The sequence below is a fragment of the Blennius ocellaris genome (genome assembly GCF_963422515.1).
Source record: "Blennius ocellaris genome assembly, chromosome: 14".
In the NCBI taxonomy this organism is placed as follows: Eukaryota; Metazoa; Chordata; class Actinopteri; order Blenniiformes; family Blenniidae; genus Blennius; species Blennius ocellaris.
Genome location: NC_137663.1, coordinates 15,230,398 through 15,251,900, shown reverse-complemented (window position 1 = coordinate 15,251,900; position 21,503 = coordinate 15,230,398). Strand labels below are relative to the sequence as shown.

Below are 21,503 nucleotides of genomic sequence, written 5' to 3'. Positions count from 1 at the left end.
TCGGAGAAAATCCCATTAATGGATATGTGCTCACCTGCTGAATTTGCACAGTCAGAAAGTAAGATCGTCACACGGCTACTCGGCATCATCCGACCACTGGGTTACAGTGTAGCACATGGCTATGCCTTGCTGCTGTCTGTTCTGGTGAAAGCAGCGCTGAGCTCCACCACATGGTGAACACAGGCCACCACACCCAGCACAGCAGCTCACTCAATTGACTGCTTGTGCCTGTGTTAAGTGGATGATGAATGATTATTTAATCAAAATTTCTGCATATATGTTTTGTAATTATTGTTCTTTTTTCTCTCCTTTCGAGGATTTAAAGATAAGTCATTCCAATGCAAATCGAAACTTCTTTTTGGATTCTCATTGGACTCCAAGATTGAAAAAAGTAGTCCTCTTCTGTACTGGCATAGCAAAACATTTGCAACGTGTCTGAATAGGAACATAGAGTTACAATTAATTACACAAGGAGTGCCAGACAAAGCTGACTCGTAGCCCCAAGGAGTGATTAAATAGGAGTTGCCTAAGCATTCCCTAAATTAAAAGTGATGCTTCAATTTAGTACAAAATGACTCAATGAAGAATCACTGCCATGTCCCATAAAAAAAAAGAGGGGGGGGGCATGTTTAATTGATAGTACACAGAATTGCTGGACACCAACCTGTGTCAACATTGAAGTTGAAGAAATGCAACATTTATGTAAGCTGGAGTGGCGATCGTGTGCAGAGCTGCCCCAGTCAGGAAAGATTAGCCTGTGTGCTCCGGGCTGAAGCATCCGTCAAAGTGAACCCTTTTTCTGCATTCTAAGGCATGCAGTGCATCGTGGCCCCTTGCCAGCCATGCAGTTTGCCAATAACATTGATTGATTGGACTTGTGTGGGAATTTTACTTCTGTTTTTTCTGTTGGACCAGTAGAAGAGAAACACATGCTGATTAAGTGCCAGTTACTGTATAATTATTCAGCACAGATGGTTGGACGTTCTGCTGAGTCGAATGTTTTAGTTGCTCGTTATCAATGTTTCACCCTTAAGACCCATTTAATGCTCTCTCTGAATGCTTTGGCTCTTTGGCAACATGTGATCAATCAGTGGAGCAATTTTTAAATTCTTTTCCAAATCCACAAGAGTTTCCCTCCATGTTTTATTGTTTTTGTTTTGCCAACTTCGGCATTGAGGCCAAATGTATAACAGCATGCGGCATGTGTGTGTTTCCAGGTTCTGACTATCATGTGTCTTTTAAACAGTCTCTGTAACAATTGCTGCCTTTTTGAGAGTGGTGTTTGCAGCCTTATGCCCAACCCCCAGTGCAGAGGGCCAGGGACCATTTGTTGTCCATGTGGTCTGACCTCTCCCCTGTAATCAGTCTGCCATGGTGAGACCTGCTGGCCTTCTGCTGAACGGTGTAGTATATCATCGACTGTTTTCTATAAGGCCAGCATGAAGGAGCAACACTAGTCAAAGTTTGCTTGGCTCCACGTGGCTTCAGATTAAGGCCTCCCATTATCCTACAGGCTGCTGTGTTGTGATAAGCGCTTGTGAGGCAGCCATGTGTCTGCAGGCTGCAGGTCACATCCTTGGGGGGTGCTGCGCACAGCTCCACTGAGAGAGTGTGTGAGCGTCCAGGAATGTGTTGATGGAAATCACAGCTGAACATATGATTGCTCCAACCTCAGCAGTCCTGCTGAGGCCCACCAGCAACAATTTAGCGCATGCACGCACAATGCCCCTCCCCTTTTCCAATTCCACACACACACACACACACATAGGCACACGTGCAAATGTGCACGTACCTTTACATTTTTCACCCCATATCCTGAAGTCAAACACACTCCTGCTGTCAAAAAAACAAACACAAAACAAACTATAAATGCTCCATAACTCTCGCAGTCAAGTAGACACAACACTTTAACGTCTTTGTAAAGCTACAGCATCGTCTGTTTGTTGATACATGCATGTTGCAGCCTTGTCATCTTAAAACATAATCATGGGTGTGTGTTTCATAAGGTCCAATACATGTTGAATCTGCAGAAATCGTTGCTGTTTTCAGAAGGAAATATATGTACTGAAAAAAGTATTAATTGTGAATCTATTTAAACAGTAAATTTAGATAATGGTTGTGATCACAAATTATTTGATCTAATTCATACGAGAAAGCACTAATAGCAAGAAAAAAGATAATATACCATCCGGATTCACAACCATTAAAGTTTTACTAATCAGTTCTCTCCTGTCAGTGGATGCTCCCAAACTTTTTACTTCAAAACACTTGATTTTGCTGTCTTATAAATTAGTAAAAAAGGCCAGAGTATAGATCAAAGACGTTTGGAGCATGTTTTTCCATGCCATGATTCATGAATATTTTCCTCAGATTTGACTTTCCTTTTTGTACTTGATGTTAAATGCTACTAAGAAAATAATTTACGTAGTAGATCAAAGAAGCCCACCTCTTTTTTTTTCTGTTTTCTTCCAGTAATTCTCTGTATCTGTGCAGCGTAAAAGAAACATGACCGTAAGTACTACTTTGAGCCAGATAAACAACAACTTCCTTCACTCCTTCTATGTCACTGCGCGGTCCACATAGTAAAAACAAAGCTTACTCACTCCTACTACGCAAGTGACAAGATAAACTCCTCCATAATGACGCTAAAGGATGTTAGTTGTGGCCTTGGCTGAATGTGGAGTATCTGTAAGCCGGTCAATTCTATTGATTGCTGTGGGTAAGTAGCAGAAGCAGCAGCCATGTCTGAAAGGAACAGGCCTTCACATCTGCCAAGTGTTGTGTATTTACAGGCCACTGGAGAACAGCTTGTCAGGCTCTGTGGATCAAGCCGCTGCGCTATTAGTCATGCCCACTTTTTCAAAATTATCTCGGGGTCTTGAGCCCTGGACAGACGTTTGTCCACGGTGGCCGTCTGATCTCGTGTCTCATGAGCTGGAGAGCTTAAAGAACATTAGGATCAAGTCCAGGTGCGATGCAGGAAATTGGATGTTGTAATCTAAGAGACAGAAATTACAACGAACTGTTTGTAGGGAGCACACATGGTTTTTGAGAGTAGAAGCAAAACAATAGACTTTTTAAAGTTTCGGTTGCAGTTGTTCTGTGTGATATTCATGATAGCCTCCAGGCAAATAGAAAATATGTTATCTCACTCATTATATTGTCAGGATGTATACTGCCTCTTTTTGACATCATTTCTCACCACATGACATCTTGAACATAATACGATTTTCGACCTTGTCTTTGTAAATTAATCCCAAAATCAGAATTCTGTCCAACTTTTTTTTCTTCTTTTAATATGGTGGTGACTTGGTTATTGGCTGCATTAAGTATAACAACAAGATCCAGAAACGTTCATGCCACAAGTGGCTAAACTCCCACAACCAGTGGGCTGCAATTAATGTCTGATCCAGAAACGATTTACGATATATTATTTTGTGTGGGTTCGGGATTCATGTATAGCCTATAAATAACTTTATAAAACAAAACAATTTATTCATTCATGAAACACATATGGAAACTTCATAGGACTCCACATCAAGGCTTTCTTTGACATATTTTCGTGAATGACAGTAACAAGACTGGTGTGTGCTTGTAGTACCTGTTGCCATCTTTGGCATCAGATGTACATATTTTCCTAGGTTTTAGGGCCTGGGCATGTGTGTTTTGATCACACATGTGATATACTTAAATAAAGTCTGTAAGGCATTTTAGTCCAACACTGCATAAAGTCATATATTTAATATGCTTGCACTCATGTAATTGGTATTTTCCTTCAATTTCAATAATCTCAACATATTCTGACGGAAGACACATAGTGTGTGACTCATAAAATGTAAATCAACTCCAGTTTATGTCAGTAATTCATTGCTTTTTGACAGAGACTACACGTGGTATGAGTTATTGGCTTCTTTATCTATGTGCTAATTTTTCTAAGACGCAGCTGCTCAATCCTATCAGTGCCAGAGCTCAAGAAAAATAACTAAAAGTTGTAAATAAAAACAAGTAAAGTTTCTCTATACATCGTGGAATTTCCTTTGCTCTCCTAATTCGCTTTAATCCTGCCAATCCCATGCGATGAGGGGGCGTCCTCAATCAGATCTCTGCAAGAAATGACTGAGTTATTAAATCTCGTCTCACTTCTTAGGATATCCAGTAATCTGGCTGTGTTATGTGGGACAGTTAAGCCGTCAGTGTGAATGAGTGAGGATATTGCTATGTGTGAGGAAGGAAGCAGCTGTTACACTTGAAAAGCTGAGTGATGTGAGCAGGAGGTGACACAAGGTTTTTGCTGTGTGCGGGGCTTTGTTAACTCTTCCACTACCTTGCATGCGAGACCTAATTTCATAGCATAATAAAAGAATCACTTTGAGCCGCCTCCCCCCCCCCCGCCTCCCCTCCCCAGCTGTCCCGGTGGTCCTCTCCCTGATTGTGACCTCAACTGTGGGTGCCAGCACAGGGTTCAGTTTTAACTTGCCCAATAACCGACACAAGCACTTTGTTGTCCCCTCAAACTTTCAAAGAGGAGAAATTACTGCCCCTAAAGTCGCTCATTGCATCATAAAGGCTGACTTCTACTGAGTCAGTAATAATTTGCTGCTACTTGAAAGTCACGTTAGCGGAGCCACATCCCTGGTCTGTGAGTTAACCATTGTTCACTCACATCAAACAAAGTCCCTGCTCCTCCTGTTACTCCACACTTTTCTGAATAGGGCACTACGGTACTAATTCTCTGTGTCGTCACACCTTTTTTTCAAAGTGTGTGTGTGTGTGTGTGTGTGTGTGTGTGTGTGTGTGTGTGTGTGTGTGTGTGTGTGTGTGTGTGTGTGTGTGTGTGTGTGTGTGTGTGTGTACATGGGGAACATATACTTACCATTCCATTGCTTAAAGCTCAAGAGCACAATGCTATAGTTTGGTTGCCACAGCTGTCTCTCATCCTAACCCTCCCATTACTCCATCACGCTTGCTTCCTTTTGTTGGTGATTAAGCAATTCATCACATCATGTCTGCTGGGGTGAGTAAGTCCTTTCCAGTGAATTCTGTAGTGGGTACAGAGTTACCGTTAGCAGCACCGGAACCTGTTTTTTTGGGGTGTGTGTGTGTAGGCGTGATGTATATATGGAATAGGGCGCACTTTAGTCATTGATACACTCACACTGAGCTCATCCTGTAGTATATACAAGGGCGGCAGGCTAACAAAACACCCTTTGCTCCATTTGCCTATTTTCACAACATACAGCAAGTTGTGGGTGGTGTCAGTGCGTGTGTGTTTATGAGTGAAAGAGGGCTGCGGCGCACACGTATGGGGATGTGTGCCTTCTGGCTTTCGGGGAACAGCAGGGGGAAAAACCTTTCGTCCGAGCAGCTGGCCACTACTGTAGTTGTGAGCACAAGACCCAAATATGGAGCTGTGGTATATGTCTTCTGTATCTGGTAAAGGTTGCAAAGTCTGCTTCTCCTCCGAAATGAGGGCCAGCTGTTGAAGATAAGAGACGAAGAGCACATGGAGGATACCGCACTTTTTGTCCTTTTAAAGTAAAGAAATTTAATTGTATTATGCCGTGTTAATCACCGATCCGCCTTACAAAGTTGTGGTTTCTGTTCCTACTGTTGTCCTGCAATTAATATCTTGAAGCAGTAAATATATGACAGCTGAAACTTCAGCTGTAAGTTTCTGGTACTGACCAACCTCATATGATATGAATCAGTTCATATTAGTTCAGTGGCTCCGGTTGAGTAAAAGGTGTTTGAAACATCTGGCTGATTGGCCCTTCATCGACAGATGCTGTAGGAATTTGGCCCTCAGCTCCAAACTTGTCACCTTCAAATCGCAAATCTGCTTCTCTGACCTTCACCATCAGCTGTCAGCGCCGCTGCCTATCAGGCCGGGTTCGACCAAATATGTCGCCGTGTTTATTGACTCCCAAGTAGACCATATGTTCCCTCGGCCCCTGGAGGGTTTTCCTTTTTCACTACAGTGAATCAGTAGTTTGAGTCTTTGGCGAGAGTAAATTCACAGTGACAAAGGAAATTATCTGAACTCGTGCCCTCATTCCCTTTGTCACCTTTCACTGCTCACCAGTTGTCACTCTGCCTACCTGCTGGAAACGATTCAAACTGAAGGATGCAGTAAACAATAGTTTCTCGGGTCAGAGTGGGAAATGGAAAGCAACGGACATCCTCACACTTAAAACGTGAGAGCAAGCAGATTTTCAAGCCCGAGCGGCATCTGAAAAACGCAAAGCAAAGAACAACCCTGTCAGGAAGTGGGCCACAGAAAACACCATGTGTCACTTTGTTGCCAACTGCACGCATACTGGTGCCCGCCAGCGGTCACACTCGCACACGTTACTGCGCCCGCATCGTACCCTGCCCTTTCCCAAGTGCACTGTGCTTCTTCGCAGCGCGTGAGCAGCTGTTGTGCAATCACATACTAGGTTGCTCTTTGATTTCACTTCACCGCTGAGACGATCGAGGCAGGCAAGACCAGGCATATCAGCTATGTGACTGAAAAATGGTAATAGGAGACAAGAATATAAAAGAAGACGCACTGGTTGTTGCAGTGGCAGTCTTGCTGAAGAGTGGGTGGTAGATTAATGTGCCGAGCTGGCTCCATTTTGTTCATTTCTAAACATTCCTGTTTCATTCTGAAGGTGTTTGAATTGTGGATAATTTTCTATTGAAAAAAGCTTTAAGTGCACTCTCTTTCATAATGGGCGCTTTCGTGCGTCGTACCCACAGTAAATAGTAATTTAATTCCTCTTTGGGTATTTGACATGAAATCTCTTTTCTCATTTTAAACTCCGTACAAAACGCTTCAAGGCACAGATGCTGGATATTGCTATTGATTGGGTGTGGCAATACTGTATGTGTGGAAGTAACATGCTTGGTTTTTGTTGGCCTTGGCACACAGAAATATTTTCCAACTTCTGATCCTGTCAATGATCCTTCTCCTCTCTGCCTTCTTCCTCCCTGCTGTATGTCTGTATCCATCTCTTTTTTTCCCCCTCATCTGTTTCGCTCCTTTTTTTTCCTTCTTTTGTCCATTGCTGTCACATTTGTCTGGACTCGAGCGCTTGTCAAAATATGTCGTGGGTCTAAATCTGGAAATGAAAACATGAATCTCGTCCCATTTGTTATTCAATTTGCAGCATTAAACTAACAACGTATCAATCTTTCACTAATTTAAACCAATTGTGTATCCATAGCAGACAGTTAATATTTTATGCAGACAATTTCCATGTACTATCTGGCCTTATTAATGGTGTGATCTGTCTTTGCTTCCAACTCCTATAGAAACTGTAGCACTATTCAGTATCTCTTGCAATATAACGTTAATCCCAGGGGTAAAAAGCTTTTTCTTCCTTTTCTGTCATGCATGTATTATCTAAAAACTCATGGCACATCCTCCTTCACCACATCAGACGCAGCTGTCAACAACCTCATACTGAACCAAAACCACACTTCCCAGTTTGGTTCTTTGTACCACGTCTTATCTGCTAATCTTATTTATTCATTCCATGGAGAATAGACGGTCTTGCAGGACAGCAAAAAAAAAAGAAAAGAAAAAAAAAAACTTAGCACTGTGCATACAAGTGTAGCAAGAATGCATGCAATATGAACCGGCCTTTAGTATTGAGATAAAAGATTGAGGTCCCAGCTGTAACAGGAGACATGTCAAAGATTCTCTGCCAAAAGTCGAGAGGTGAGAGGAGTGTGCATTCAGAGCTTTTTCTGGTACATAAAACTGACTTGTGGAAAAGCATGTCTGGGTGGCAGAGCTATTACAGATACCCCCCTATTTATGTGTCTGCTGAAGGGTGTGCACTTAAAACATTTATCACTTTCCCCATCTGATTTTTATGGCCTGACTCAATTGGCTCCCCTTGTTTTGAATTGGGTTGAAAATGGACTTGATTGGATCAAACAAAGTCTTGCCCCTCAGTGGTACCGTGTTTGTAGCATTTAGATTACACTGATGACTATATATTTATGTGGTCAATGAATAGTTGATTGAGAATTTTAGTTCCTTTATGTAGTGTCTACATCCATTGACAGAGAAAAATATCCATATTTAGGTCTGCACACTGTTCTCACTCGGGGACACACTCCCAGATACTAGGCAGCATAATTTATTATTTTTATCATAGTAAAATCATTTTTAGGAGTTAAAACAAAAAAGTTGTAATAAAGTCCAGCTGGATCTTGTCTTCTGCTGCTTGAATACGTTCCTTGGCTTTTTCCCCCTGCACAGATTCAGGTGTGTGTGTGTGTGTGTGTGTGTATGTGTGTGTGTGTGTGTGTGTGCATGTGTGTGCATGTGTGAGTGCGTGTGTGGGTAGGTGGGGGTAAATTGTGCTGCAGAAGTGAAACAGATTAAGCCAAGCTGAAGTGAATTATCAACATTTGTCATGAATTAGGGGTACATGCATGCAACTCTGCACAGTGGACCGTCCAATTGGAAATGTATTTCATTACACAATTCAGTGTTCAGGGCTGGGTTGCAAGGTGAAGCGCGGGGCTCACCATTCAGTGCAAGCCCGTTTCTGTTTGCTGCATATGCACAGGGTGCCTCAAGAGGAAAAAAAACTATGCAAACGGGACCTCTCTTTTCATTTTTACGATTTTCCTAGAATCCTTTGGAGAGCGTGGAAAGACAGGCATGTTTATGAAGGTTTCCAGATGGTCTTGCTTGCACCCCCAGCTTTCCTTTTCAGTTCTAGGGCCATGAAGGATTAATCAAAGTCAGTGGCAAGGGCTGATGGCTAAACACTGTGGCTCTCGCTAACACAGAGGAACCCTCTCTCCGACTTCCCTCAACTCAGATTCAGCCCCTGGGCTACAGTACCGAGGAAAGTTAAAAACCAAGGTTAGAAAACCAAGCAAACCCAACCAAACCTTGACTACATAAGTGCAGATAAACAAACGCTACCCACAGTTGTGTTTAGCAGAGCAGTTGATCTCCTCCTCAGGTTAAGGATATTCATCTCTGACATCCAGCCAGGAGACAACCTTCACGATCGCACCTAAACCCTGGTGCTCTCTGTGAGGAGGGGGATTGTGCAGCACAGCTGGAGACAGACAGCACCATATGGCAATGTAAAAAAAAGTGCACCAGAACAAATTGATGCAAGTTGAGTCATATAGACATAGGTATGTATACATTCCCTGTAACATCAGAAGGATTTCAATTTGATGACTTTCTTTTTTGATGGTCTCAAATCCATCCTCTGTGATTCAACACATCACACTGTGCTGCATTAGGAGAGGGAAAGATTTTCTATTGCTCTGTTCTGTTCAAGGTCTCTCGTTTAGAAACCATTTTTAGCTTCGCCATTACAGTCTTGTCTCTAGGGATAAATGCAGATGAAAGTGCTGTCTGTGGAGAAATGTTGACAACCAAGAAAAACCACAAAGGCAAAGTTGAAATAAAACAGTTAATTTCAAAATTAGATAAAGCTATTTTTGTCAGTAGTGCCACACATGGGCCCTTCTGTTATTGAGCCTTTCAAAATGAGAAAGAAAATCAAACAGTTCTTTTGTTGAAAGAATTAACTCCAATCTGAATCTGCATCTTTGCTGGTTGGTAAACTGGATCGTCTAATCAACACTGGGGCTTTCATGGGCTTTACTATACGTTGTTACTGGCCAAAATGTCTTTATCAGACAAATGCAAGAACAGTACCACACTCATCTGACTGCAGCTGCTCGATATGGCAAAGATGAACGCGCACAGCATTCACAACACATGTGATGAGAACAACTGACAAGAGAAATGTGCTGCGGTTTGTTACCAGCAGCTTCATTGGATGAACAGACCAGGTTCAGCTCAGACCAATATTTTCAGTAATGTTACAAACAATAAGGGAAAGTGAGGAAACAGTCTCTAGACAGTCTGATAAAAACATATTGGCCATGTATTCTCCATCAATACATCTAAGACATGATAAAGGGCAGATTACCATCTGGACAGGTCGCCAGTTCATCACAATGTCAATACAAAGACATAAACAATCGCACACACAATTTATAGTGACTTTTTTATCCAAATGTATACAGGAAGAACTTGCATACCCCACACTGAAAGGCCTTATCAGGATGCAGGTTCAAACCAGGACCTTTGTTGGTCTTAAATTGTGAAACATGCTTATTTAGACACGCTGCATCTGAGAGTTTTTGGAAATGTATGAAACATTGTATATTTGGAGAAACAATATTATCATATTGTAGCTCTGCTAATATTTCCACAGGATATATCTGTATTTATAAAAATCTAAATCCTCATTACCAAGTTGTAAAACTTGATATCTTTCTTGGACTTTTCAATCGGGTTTTTGGCCTTGTCATGGCTCTTTAATCCGGAGTAAACATGTAGTGCAGACTGAGTAAACACTTTGTTGGCTGAACTGGCTCACCTCAGAAAGAAAACACCATTCTTACATCATGAGTGGGATGGGGTTTGTATGTTCCTGTCCTTGTATGGGTTGGAAGGCAGATAGCGGCTACCTGTGATGGTGGCGCTCTCATTCTCCTCATTTTTGGGTTGAGGTTGAAGTACACTGGCGCTCAAAGTGAAGGGTATCAGGACACACTGTGAACTACTACAGCACCTTCTGTTTGCCATTATTTCGATTGTGTCACTTTTGAGATTCAAGCTTTTTTTTTTTAATGTTAAAATGAGTTAGACGCACAGAGAAGGAGAATTTGTGTTGAGTGAAAAGTGAGAGAAAAATTGCAGACGTTCAGCAATGCACAAAATGCATTTTTCTGTCACTGAACAGTCATTTCAATTTATTGCACAATAACGTTGCTTCTGACTCTGTATTTTGCGGTTGAGTGTACTTCATGTGGTGAAACGCCTTTGTGTGGTGACCTGTTGAAAGAACATTTTCATCAGACTCGCCTCACTGCCGAAGGGGCTCAGTCAACAATGGACAACGTAGAGTTTTTATTGGTTTGAAGTGACTTCTTCTGCCATAAACTCTGCCTCGTGAATATAAAACCTTCATGAATGCCACAATCCAGTTCTGTCTGCTGGAAATCACATTCCTTGTGTGGAGCATTTTTTCTCCATTATCTGCAAGGGAACTTAGTTTGCTGCCTGTGCTCTGTGCAACAAGAGGATTGGCTATGTTTAAGGAACTTTTATAACAAATGGTGATCTTTAATTGAACTTTGTTGAAAACAAACAAAAACAAATTTTTCACTACTATTTTTCCTTTCGAATTGTTACTTAAAGGATGTGAAATTGTATATTCTGTATTTTATTGTGGAGGCAGGCAGGTTTAACATAACACTGACAAAAAAAAAGCTGAGACTGCAGATGAAGATAAAAAGCAGTAACAGGCCCTCGTGCGGAAAGTCAAAGGCATCTCATGGTCCTGGCCTAATATTTTACTGCTTCTCAGCAGGTTTTTACATACTTTTTGTCAGGCTTTACAAGTTTATTATAAAACGTGAAGTGGCTGCATGTGGATGATTTATATGGGCTCAGTGCATCAGTTTCTTTGCAGGTCTCTTGCTGTTTAAATCAAAGCATATTTTAAACTTGAAATCTAACTTCATAGTTTGAAACGTTGAATCTTTTCACATTGACCACTCCTGGTGTCCCTGGCTTCACGGGGTGTGCACATTATGTACTAAAGATTTGTAATTCTTTTCACTGTGGCCACTAATGTGGCTTACATTTGACTGTGGTTCTGTGGTGAGTTGTCGTCACTGTATAGCTTTAAGGTCTTTTGGATCTCTGCCCCACATGTTGTCATGTCCAGCTCTTTCATTACGGGGTTCTGCTGACAATGCTCGTATGCATCATAATTAAACATTTTTTAACCTTTCTGCACCAGATGTGCTGAATCGAGGACTTGTCTTCAGTCTTCCGCGCTGGAGCAAAGCATCTGCTATAGGGGAGTAACTGGAGGACACAAGGAAAAGAAGGGAGGACAGCAGCGGAAAGGAGGAGAGGAGGGGAAAACTGGGACACTGACTGTGCACTGTCATAGATTGGATGTCAGTAGTTAATGACTGCAGGCCAATAAATGTTCCCAAATGAATCATTTTTGTTAGTACTGGGATGCATGCCATCTTTGAAGTCAGCGAGCACAGACGCACTTGCTTGCACTTGCAACGCAATGGGAAAAAAAAAAAAATAAATCAACTTCCTCTTCAAAGTTTGGTTCAGTTACCTGTAAGAATTTATCACTTTAACGGCTTGATGATTTTTAAAAAATCTGTGGTAAAGCTAATATTAACTTGATACGATACAAGATGTCATCAAGGCAGATTTATATGTAAAGCTGGAAATGATCAGATATAGCTATGGAGTAGTAATATTTTTATGTTGATGTTATAGATATAGGCTATCATTTGAAAACATTAGGAAACTAATGAGTGCACAGATACTTAAAAGGAGAAATAAAAAGTTCACCATGAATGCTAAAAGCCAACTTAGGCTAATTCCTTTGAAGTGTCCGAACAAGGCGTTCAGTTTTTTATGGCTTTGAGGGTAAAATAATGTCCAAAGAACCATGTTTCTGTTTCTCCTGAAAGCTCTTGAATGCAGGCAGGTGGTGTTTGTTGTTTAGGCTATTGAACCCTGTCTGTTGAGGGGAGATGTGTGGGCTCAACTTGCAGGCTTTCAGCTGGACGGCATGGCAAAAACAACCTCAGTGTTACAGCTGTTCAAATCTAAAGTTTACTCACAAAGAGCAGCTATTTATCCAAGACGGTTCAAAATAAGGTTTTTAAGTCTTTCTTTTACTGTGATAGAGGGACATATTGGTAATTTCTCCTCACTTCACTTAGCCTAACTTATTTCGATCGTTACCTGGCACATCTGATGAGCAAATAGAACCACAATTGCATTTAGTGTGTTGTCATTGGGAATCAAGTTTTACCCTGGGAGCAGAAATGTTCTTTTCTCAGTTTTTTTTTCTTTCTTTTTTCTTTTGTGTGAATGTGGTTGAGAGTGAGGTTTCAGTTCAGCCCAAAATCTGTGATAAACCACAAAAATCTTAGTTACGAGAGCATTGATCATGGAGACAAAGTGGAGAAAAGACCTTTGTGACCTGTGGCCAGTTTAAATTAATTTCAAGTTAAGAATCAACATCAGGTTGTAAAACAGCAGAATTGCGATAAGATTTTAGACAAAACGAATGTGAGGCAGCTAAAGTAATAAAGTCTTTTTGACTGAACATGATGAGAATGAGGGGGAGAAGAAGAAAAAAAAAGGGACTACAGTGAAACAGATTTGGCATGACTAGTAGCCAAATAAACTTTGACAGCAGAGCTTGTCCACGGTTCAAATATCAGCCTTGATCCTTTCTGTGTGAAGTTTACATGTTCTCCAGCTCCCTGTGTGAGTTTTCTCCGGGTCGTCTGTTTTCCACACACAGTCCGCCCACATGCAAGCCAGGTGGACTGGAGATTATGTGTGAGTGCGATTGTTGGTGCGTTGAGCAGCCCTACGGAGGACTGATGATCTGTCAGGACGTTATCCTCCTTTTTCTCCCGGTGCATTCTGGGACAGGGCTCTCCCCTTCACAAAGATCTGCGCAACTTGTTTCTGCCGCCTTTTGTTTTGCGTGTTTTTTACCGTTCATGTCTGCACAAGGTTTCTATTTTGAGCGTAGGAGGGCTTTTACAATGTTTTGAGTTTCTCTCTTCCTGACAGCTTTGTCTGATCTTTTTATGAGGTGTTTTACACGCGAGCACTCCAAGCAAGGGGTCAGGTGATGATGAAGTAGTTCTGATTAACTGGTAAATCTGGAAATGCATTTGGAAATTCTGGAGGTGGCTATGGAAAAGGGCTTGTTATGAAAATGTTCAATCTCCTCTGGGGGAAACTTAAACAGTGCTGTACCGCGACATTCTATATAGTAGCCTCAACTACGCTAGATTTGCAACTCTAGAATTATAGAAGATCAAATATAACTCTCAAGTCATATCTACATATCATCAAATGAAACGAGTGAGTAACACAATGCATTTTTGCACACCTTATTTTCTTTGGGAGTACATTTTGTTTACGAAAACACATTTCTAGTATTTCTTATAATATTTACTTTGGACCTACATGTGCTGGCTGATTTTTACAAAACCCAGACCGATGTTATCTATTTGCCTTGTTATGGTAACCAGTGAGGGACTAACTTTCTGTTGTTTTAGCCGAACAGGACATGTTCTCTCACACCTCTCCAACCAGCACAGACAGCCACTCTGTAAATGTAACCGTGCAACAAATGGAAGTTGTGAAATCTTGTTGCGGTGGCAAAAAGCCCACGATATGTCAGAGCCAGCGTCCCGGCTGAAAATAAAACCCGAGTGCAATTTCTTGTCACAACACTCTGCATGACATGAGCATCAGGCTGCTGGAGCTGATGTATTGTGGTTGTAAAGGTCTCCCAATCGGAAACTTCTCTCTCCCTACCAAACAAACTGTCACATTCAGCCAAGGTGCTAATGGCGCCTGGCAGCAGGTACACAGTTACAATCATGTGTCAGCATCTGACATGTGAAGCACACTCCTCCGTTCTCAAGCCCAGTCCCGCCACGGCACAGCTCTCTCTACTTCATCCCAAACTTATTATATCTATTCAATCGGGGGGGGTTAAGTGCAGATACATGACATTTTGGGTCATTCCAAGGATCTGCGTCAATGCATAAACAACTCCTACGCCGTGTCGGGGAAATATTTATGTTTGCACGTAGAACTTCTTGAGATGATGTCAACACTGCTTTAAGACACAATTACATCTACACACTTTGTAGATGGAAAACTAAGAGTCCTTGTGGTGATACAAGTGTATAATGTGAGTAACACACAGGAAACTTCCTAGAGATTCACTCAAGTTCACATCAAACGGAAATGCTCATTTGAACTTTACGTCATCATTTATTAATGTTACTGGAAGAGATGAGGAGCGTAAACGTGACAGTAAAAAATGATTTGCTCTGTCAAGTTGTAATATTTTTTTTTCCCCTTCCCATTGTCTTTCCTCCGTTGTTCCTTTTTCCTAGTAACCACAACGCCATCGCCAGGCTCAGGCCACGCCAGAAGATGCAACGACACAGAGAAGGCCTACTGTGTGAATGGCGGCGACTGTTACTTCATCCATGGTATAAATCAGCTTTCCTGCAAGTGAGTGATCATTTTTGCTTTTTGACCATTGTGTTTATCAAGCTTTGTTCTTGGAATGATCATTCTCAAAGAAAAATTTTTTTTTCGTGTCTTTTTCTTATAATCATTAATTTCTGTTTTTGCTCCTCTTTTTTTTAACCCGCCTGTTTGTTTTCATACTATTGCTATATTCCCCGTCTTTTTCCTTCCAGCCGCAGCAGCAGCAGCAGCAGCAGCAACTCATCACAGGGACATGCTGCCAGTTTGCATAACTACCCACCTGTTGTGTATTTTAACACTAATAATGGAGTGAAGCGGTGGTTTGCTCATCCTTTTAAGTCATGTTTAGTGTACAGCAGGGCCGCACATTAAAAGCCTTTTGAAAATGTCATGAGTCACTGGTTTAGTAGTGAGCAAATATTTATGCCTGTTAGAGGCCCCCAATGAGGTAAATAGAATCATTGCTTACATTTGGCAGAGGGGATCAAGACCCATGTGTAAAGTGGACTGGATGAACCATGCACTGCTGCTTTCCAGGGACAAAACAGGTTGAGTCTATCACAGGAATGACCTTTTTTGATCTTTAACATTTAGATTTTAGTTTGTGTTGGATGTGAGTTCGAAGAAACATGTTGATGTTCACGGTGACTTGGGGAAAAAAACCCACATCTTTTCGGGGGGGTTTTGTATTTACAAACACATTTTAAAGTTTAAAACTGCAATGTTCAGTAATAATCAATTGAAAATAAATTTGCGATTAAATGTTTTAATTCAATGTTAAGTTATGTTTACAGTTTAAGCCTCTGGAAATGTGTTGCCCGCCGTTAAAATAATCATATTTAAGGTCTGAATCCTTCATTAATGTGAAAGTATCCATGCTTGGGTAAAGCAAAGAACAGTGCAAGTATTTTAACTTGCATCACCTTTTTTTGATTAATAATGAAACCCAGTCCACGTATACAAATTATCCCTCGTCGTGGTTGTCAGCTATCATGTTGCCTGTTCTGTTGGAGCATGTGTCAACGTTGCACAAGTCCTCTGACTGGTGTGATATACAAGCTAAAACTCTGGGTGGGCCCTCTGTGCCCAGTTGGCTGAAGGCAGCGTGCTCGACAAGCAACGAATGAGGACATGGCTGCAACAGCCGTTCAATACGCTGTGTACAAATTGGAGGCAGCAATAACTCAATTGCTGCAGCTAATTCACTCACGGCCGGGGCATGGGTCCAGAAAAGTTGGATAATGCAGTGAAGGCCTGCAGGGATTTGTTGCCCCACAGCCATCTCATTCAATATAGGCCAGGCTTCAGTGGGTATTACTCACCGGCTAAACAAGTCCCGCAGACAGCTAGCCCTACTTCTATGCCCAGCTCCTTCACTTTGAAGTATTGAACTTTGCTTTAAGTAAGGTTGATGCATGACCTAAACTAAGTAACTCAGAGGAGTACATACCTTTATATGTAATTACACTATATTCATCATAAAAATCGGATTCCGTAAATGGGTTTTGTTACCAGCTAAAAGTAAACTACGCATTTGTCTGGTGTATTAGTTATTTTTTTATATTTATTTATATACTATATTCATTTATAGAATGGGCTCCAAGGGGAATTCTCTTTCAGTTTCACAGAGCTCAAATCAAGCCTATTGTTCTCAAATACAAAGACCTGCGAGCTTACAGTATTCCTGCAGCGTTCTCACTGCTATATGACGTTCCCATATATTTTAATGGATATATGCATTTATGTTTCCCTCCCTGGTGTCTCATTTCCCCCCCAAAGTTGTTAAAGCTACCTCACCTACAGACCATACAAAAAAGTCAAATAAATGGATTTTAATATCTAAGTAAAGCAGAGTTTTAAACTTCTGAGCATTGACAGTGAAAGTAAGTTGATTATCTCTAAAGTCAAACCAAATGTTACATTTTGTCTCAAAGCTCAGGTTCCTGCATATTCAAGCTAAAACATTATTGTCCTGTGCAGATCCATTAGGGACAAATGATTTAAGTTGACAAGTGTCATTCACAGGCTTATATTACGACAGTGAAAGCTATATTATGTAATGTAAAAACATATCCCCCTTCTGCTTTTATCACAAATCTCACCCTGCATGTATGGTTCTTCTGCCATTGCAGTTCATTACCAGCTCAGGCCATATTAATTCAACAGCGATCAGACCGGTGGGAAATCTCTCGGTGCTCCCGATGAAAAGTCCAGCCCTGGTCTACATGTGGTTTGAGGTGTGACAATTCCCTGAAGTTATATTAATTACACTTTACCTCGGTGACTCACTCAGAAGTTTCAATTATAAAGACATTGAGTTAACAATCACATGAAGCTGAGAGAATGTTTACATTTTCTAAAAGTTATTAAAAGTGCATTTGACGGCTGACTTGAAATGCAAAAAGAAAATTCTTGTCTTAAAATACCAATGGGAGCATGGTGAGTTGTGTCCACAGTGAATACGGTCTGCGGTTTATTATTTTAAGAATGACTCCTGCTTCACATCTCTTAACACGTGGCTAAATGCTTTTTCCTCCTGAATGTCACATGTTTATTTTTCTGCACCACGGTGGACATTTGCCCACTCCTCTGATTTTTAAATTATCTGGTGACAGTTGATTTCTTTCATCTTTCAGCCAACTTTCCCCAGCCTAGGTGGTGCTATCCCCCAGTTAAACGCCATCACTCAGGATGAGTAATTTAATGCTGGACGTTATGGTGCTCCTGGGAGGGGTTGTGTGAAACCAGTAAATCTGGAGCGGTGACCTTTGTTGGATTGGTGGTCTAGTTGTGGCTGTTAGTGGAATGCTGGTGGCCCTAAAAGACCAACTGCTCATCCTAATGGGATTATAATGAGGAAATATGCTTCAGCCCTCGCACACTTGATCGTGACGGCAGTCAGTCTTCAGTTACAAAAACATAAACTGACATGTAAGAAACCCTGACTTATGTTTCCAGGCAAAAATAAACAGAAAAAAAAAAAAAAAGAAAAGTTGTGCAGGCATGTTTGTTCCCAGATATACAGCCACACATTTAGTTTTCAGCTTATTTATCAAACTAAAAACTGAAATTTGGGATCACATTCACATTTGATTGTCATGTTCTTTGGTCATAATTATGATGCCATCACATTTGCAGTTACAAGGATTCCTGCTCAGAGAAGAAACTACATTGCCCCATTTTCAGCTTTTCTTGCACAAGTTCCCTTGGATTAATTTATTGATTACCCATGAAGCGGTGCATTGTTTATTCCCAGCTACAGTCCAGTCGTATTGTATCTTCTTGCACTCTTTTCTCATCCCCCAAATATAGACCGGTGTCAGAAAGATACCTGCACTAAGAGTGTTGGATTCTGTTTTTTTTGGCGTCCTATTTCCTTTGCTTCTGTATTGTTTTGTGTTGTGGGTCACTTTTGAAAGTTTTTTTTATTTTTTATTTTACTGCTTATTTTCGCTTTACTTTTTGTGATGTGCTTGCATTTCAACCAACTTGACGGTAGGGCAACAATGTGTGCCAAGGGATTTGCAGTCCGTGAAATTTACAATGCTCCTCACTTCCTGTGTTTTCCTTTTCATAACACTTGTCTGCTCCTTCCCAGATGTCCGGATGGATACTTCGGCCCACGATGCTTAGAGACTGAGCCACTGCGGTTGTACATGCCCAATCCATTCAAAAGTATGTTCACTTGATATGAGCAGCTGAGAACAGAGACACAGTTGTCACTGGATTACCTCTGTGGACTCCTGCCGCCACCCCACCCTCCAGTTTTCTTCCTCTCTCTCGTCCTCTTTCTCCCTCTCAGGTCGACATGCAATGAGCTGTGCACTACACCCTGCACACGGTGGTGTCATCCATGGGAACACTCTGCTTCTGCTGTCTGCAATTGTGCGGTTGTTCTAATTCTGTGTCTCTCTCTCTCTCTCTCTCTCTCTCTGTCTCTCTCTCTCTCTCTATTTCCCTCCCACCCTACATCCCTCTTTTCTCACTTTTCTCTTACGCACACTCTCCTTTTCACTCCACCCTTGCCCTCTCTCCCTCTCTTTTCTCTCTCTCTCTCTCACACTTACCCACCACTCTCCCCTCCTCCTCTCTCTTTCTGTGGCTTTGTATCTTTCCATCAGGTGTCCAAATGACTTTACTGGTGATCGCTGTCAAACCTACGTTATGGCCAGTTTCTACCGTATGTCGATTTCCTCTTCTGACTTTCTGCTATAGACTGTCCTCGTGTCGTGCGTGCATGTTGGGTGTAGAGAGCCTGCATTCATTTCCTGTTATTACCTAATAGTTGTGTCTGTCTCCGATGACTCATTCACAAGCTGGCATAGATTAGTGGCGTGTTACTGTGTTTGGTCTGCATGTGAAATTGTCTGTTTTTTAACTCGTGGTGTGTTGCATGTTGCATTGTAAGAAAAAGAGCCCATAGTCGGTCTGATATCAACAAGCAACCATCTGATTTTAGACGCTTTGTTTGATGCTACATGATTTGCACACAGTCAGCTGCATGCAACAACAAAGTCAGAAGAATTACGCTAATATACTAATGTTGCCTCATTATGCAATCAGCCGGTAAAAATGCAAGCATGTTATGGTCCAACCATTACTGGTTTTTGGATGAAAAGCCAGGCCTGAACAATTAGAATCAACTAATAGGCATGAGGAATGATTGGGTTTGTTTGAAATGCACCATTGTATCTTTAAGTACATATTTAACTTGATGAGATCTCTACGTATTTCTGTAGGAAATATAATGGATCGCAAACAATATATTATATGCAGACATTAAACATATGTGAAGGCTGATTTGGAAAGTAGTTATTCACAATTTCTTCACAATAATTATTTTGTTTTGCTGTTGTTAAATCAAAAACCCTGAACTGAATGAGAGTAACACAAGATGTCAGTTCATCAACTTTTGCACATTTTAATGTTGAGAGATTAGCAATGAGATTTCCTCGGTTTGTAGTCCCACATGTACAACACAAAGTTGCTGCGAGCCACTCTAGCTTCCAGTCTGTCTTCAGACCAATGAAAAAAACAAGCAGCAGGTTGGAAGATGAGATAGCCAATGCTATTTTTGCTTACTAGCCCTGCAAACAGAGAGCAGACTGAACCCTCCAGTGACTCTTCACTGCCGCCTGCATAAATCTCACAACGTGCATCTTTAAAGATACTCGCAGCTTCTTCATTTCACAAATTAATTGCAAAAATCTTTAATGTTACTGTTCTTACTCACTTGATCATAGTTTAATTATATGTAGCATTAGTTGTCTTAAGTGCTTAAGGGCATCAAGTCAGTTCATGTTACAACAAGATGTTAAATAACAGTCACATTTACTTTTCCAGTTTCCGATCAGTCCATAACTTGCTCAATGCCTGAGCATGATCGAGTCCACACTGGATCACCCAGGAAATTTCAGTTGTTGCTAAAATTCGTTGCTTTAGAGGAAACAACAAAATGGTGCTCTCACAGCAGATGTCCTCGGCGTAGAGTTCAAGCGTTGTAGTAAAATGCCGTGTCGAACAGCTTTGCGAGCCTGGGGTAAGAGAAGTCAACTCTGCACTGTTCCACATGGCAACATCAGCAAACACATCCATCAACTGCAGAATTATAGCAAGATTAGAGGATGGTTTGTGGAAGACTGCTGCTTGATAGATCTTGCCCCGAAGGCTTTTTTTCTTTGAAAAATATCCGCATGGTCTTGAATCAGACTTTTTGAGATTATGGACTTGTTGATGCAGTCTCCTTTATTTAGATGACACTATCACTTGTTGGTTGATTACTTGTATGTAAAGTAATGTTAAATGTAGTGATTGATCTGACATTAATGAAACATAAACAACAGATTTTATATAGCTCGGACTCGGATTTCTTTTTTTTTTTTTAAAGATGCTGTATACACTATGTTAAACATGGCATAATCATAATAATATAGAATTAAATACCAAGTCTGTCATTTGAATTGGATAATAACCAAGAATTCTTTGCGATCTCATTGCATTTTTGTCAGCACCATGTCTTCGCAAGCCCACACAGTTGCAATTAAATGTAAGATGGGAGGTAGAAAATAACAAAGTGTGTCTGTTTTGAAGCCACATTGTGGTGTATAGTCGCTTCCCTGTAGTCTGAACATATTTTGTACAGTTTACACTTAGTGTTTGTTGTATGTTGGCACAGAGTACAATGCAGGAAAAAAAAGGCTCCTAACTACAAGTAATTTCATCTCACATTAAGTCGTAACGCACTGTGCTGAAATTGCTTGGTTTTTGGCAGAGCAGACACTGATGTGTGGGAGCTCTTTTTCCGACTTTCACTCACTCACTTCCCTGCACTTTTTTCTGTTCAACTTCGAGGCAGCTGTGCATTTGCATCAAGCAGCAGCGTTTA

The 21,503-nt window shown here is 41.1% G+C and overlaps 1 protein-coding gene across 2 annotated transcripts in view; it reads left to right on the top strand.

Annotated features, from left to right (window-relative positions):
* nrg2a (neuregulin 2a) overlaps window positions 1-21,503 on the top strand; it is a gene marked incomplete at its 5' end in the record, with an annotated part of 65,496 nt that overhangs the window by 34,686 nt on the left and 9,307 nt on the right. Inside the window, 2 exons of one of the 2 annotated variants that reach the window (XM_080508304.1) lie at window positions 15,019-15,139; window positions 18,717-18,793. In XM_080508304.1, the coding sequence (XP_080364430.1) occupies window positions 15,019-15,139; window positions 18,717-18,793 (198 nt within the window). Of the gene's footprint in view, window positions 1-15,018; window positions 15,140-18,716; window positions 18,794-19,239; window positions 19,299-21,503 lie in introns of both variants that reach the window. The other variant, XM_080508305.1, reaches the window with a different exon arrangement.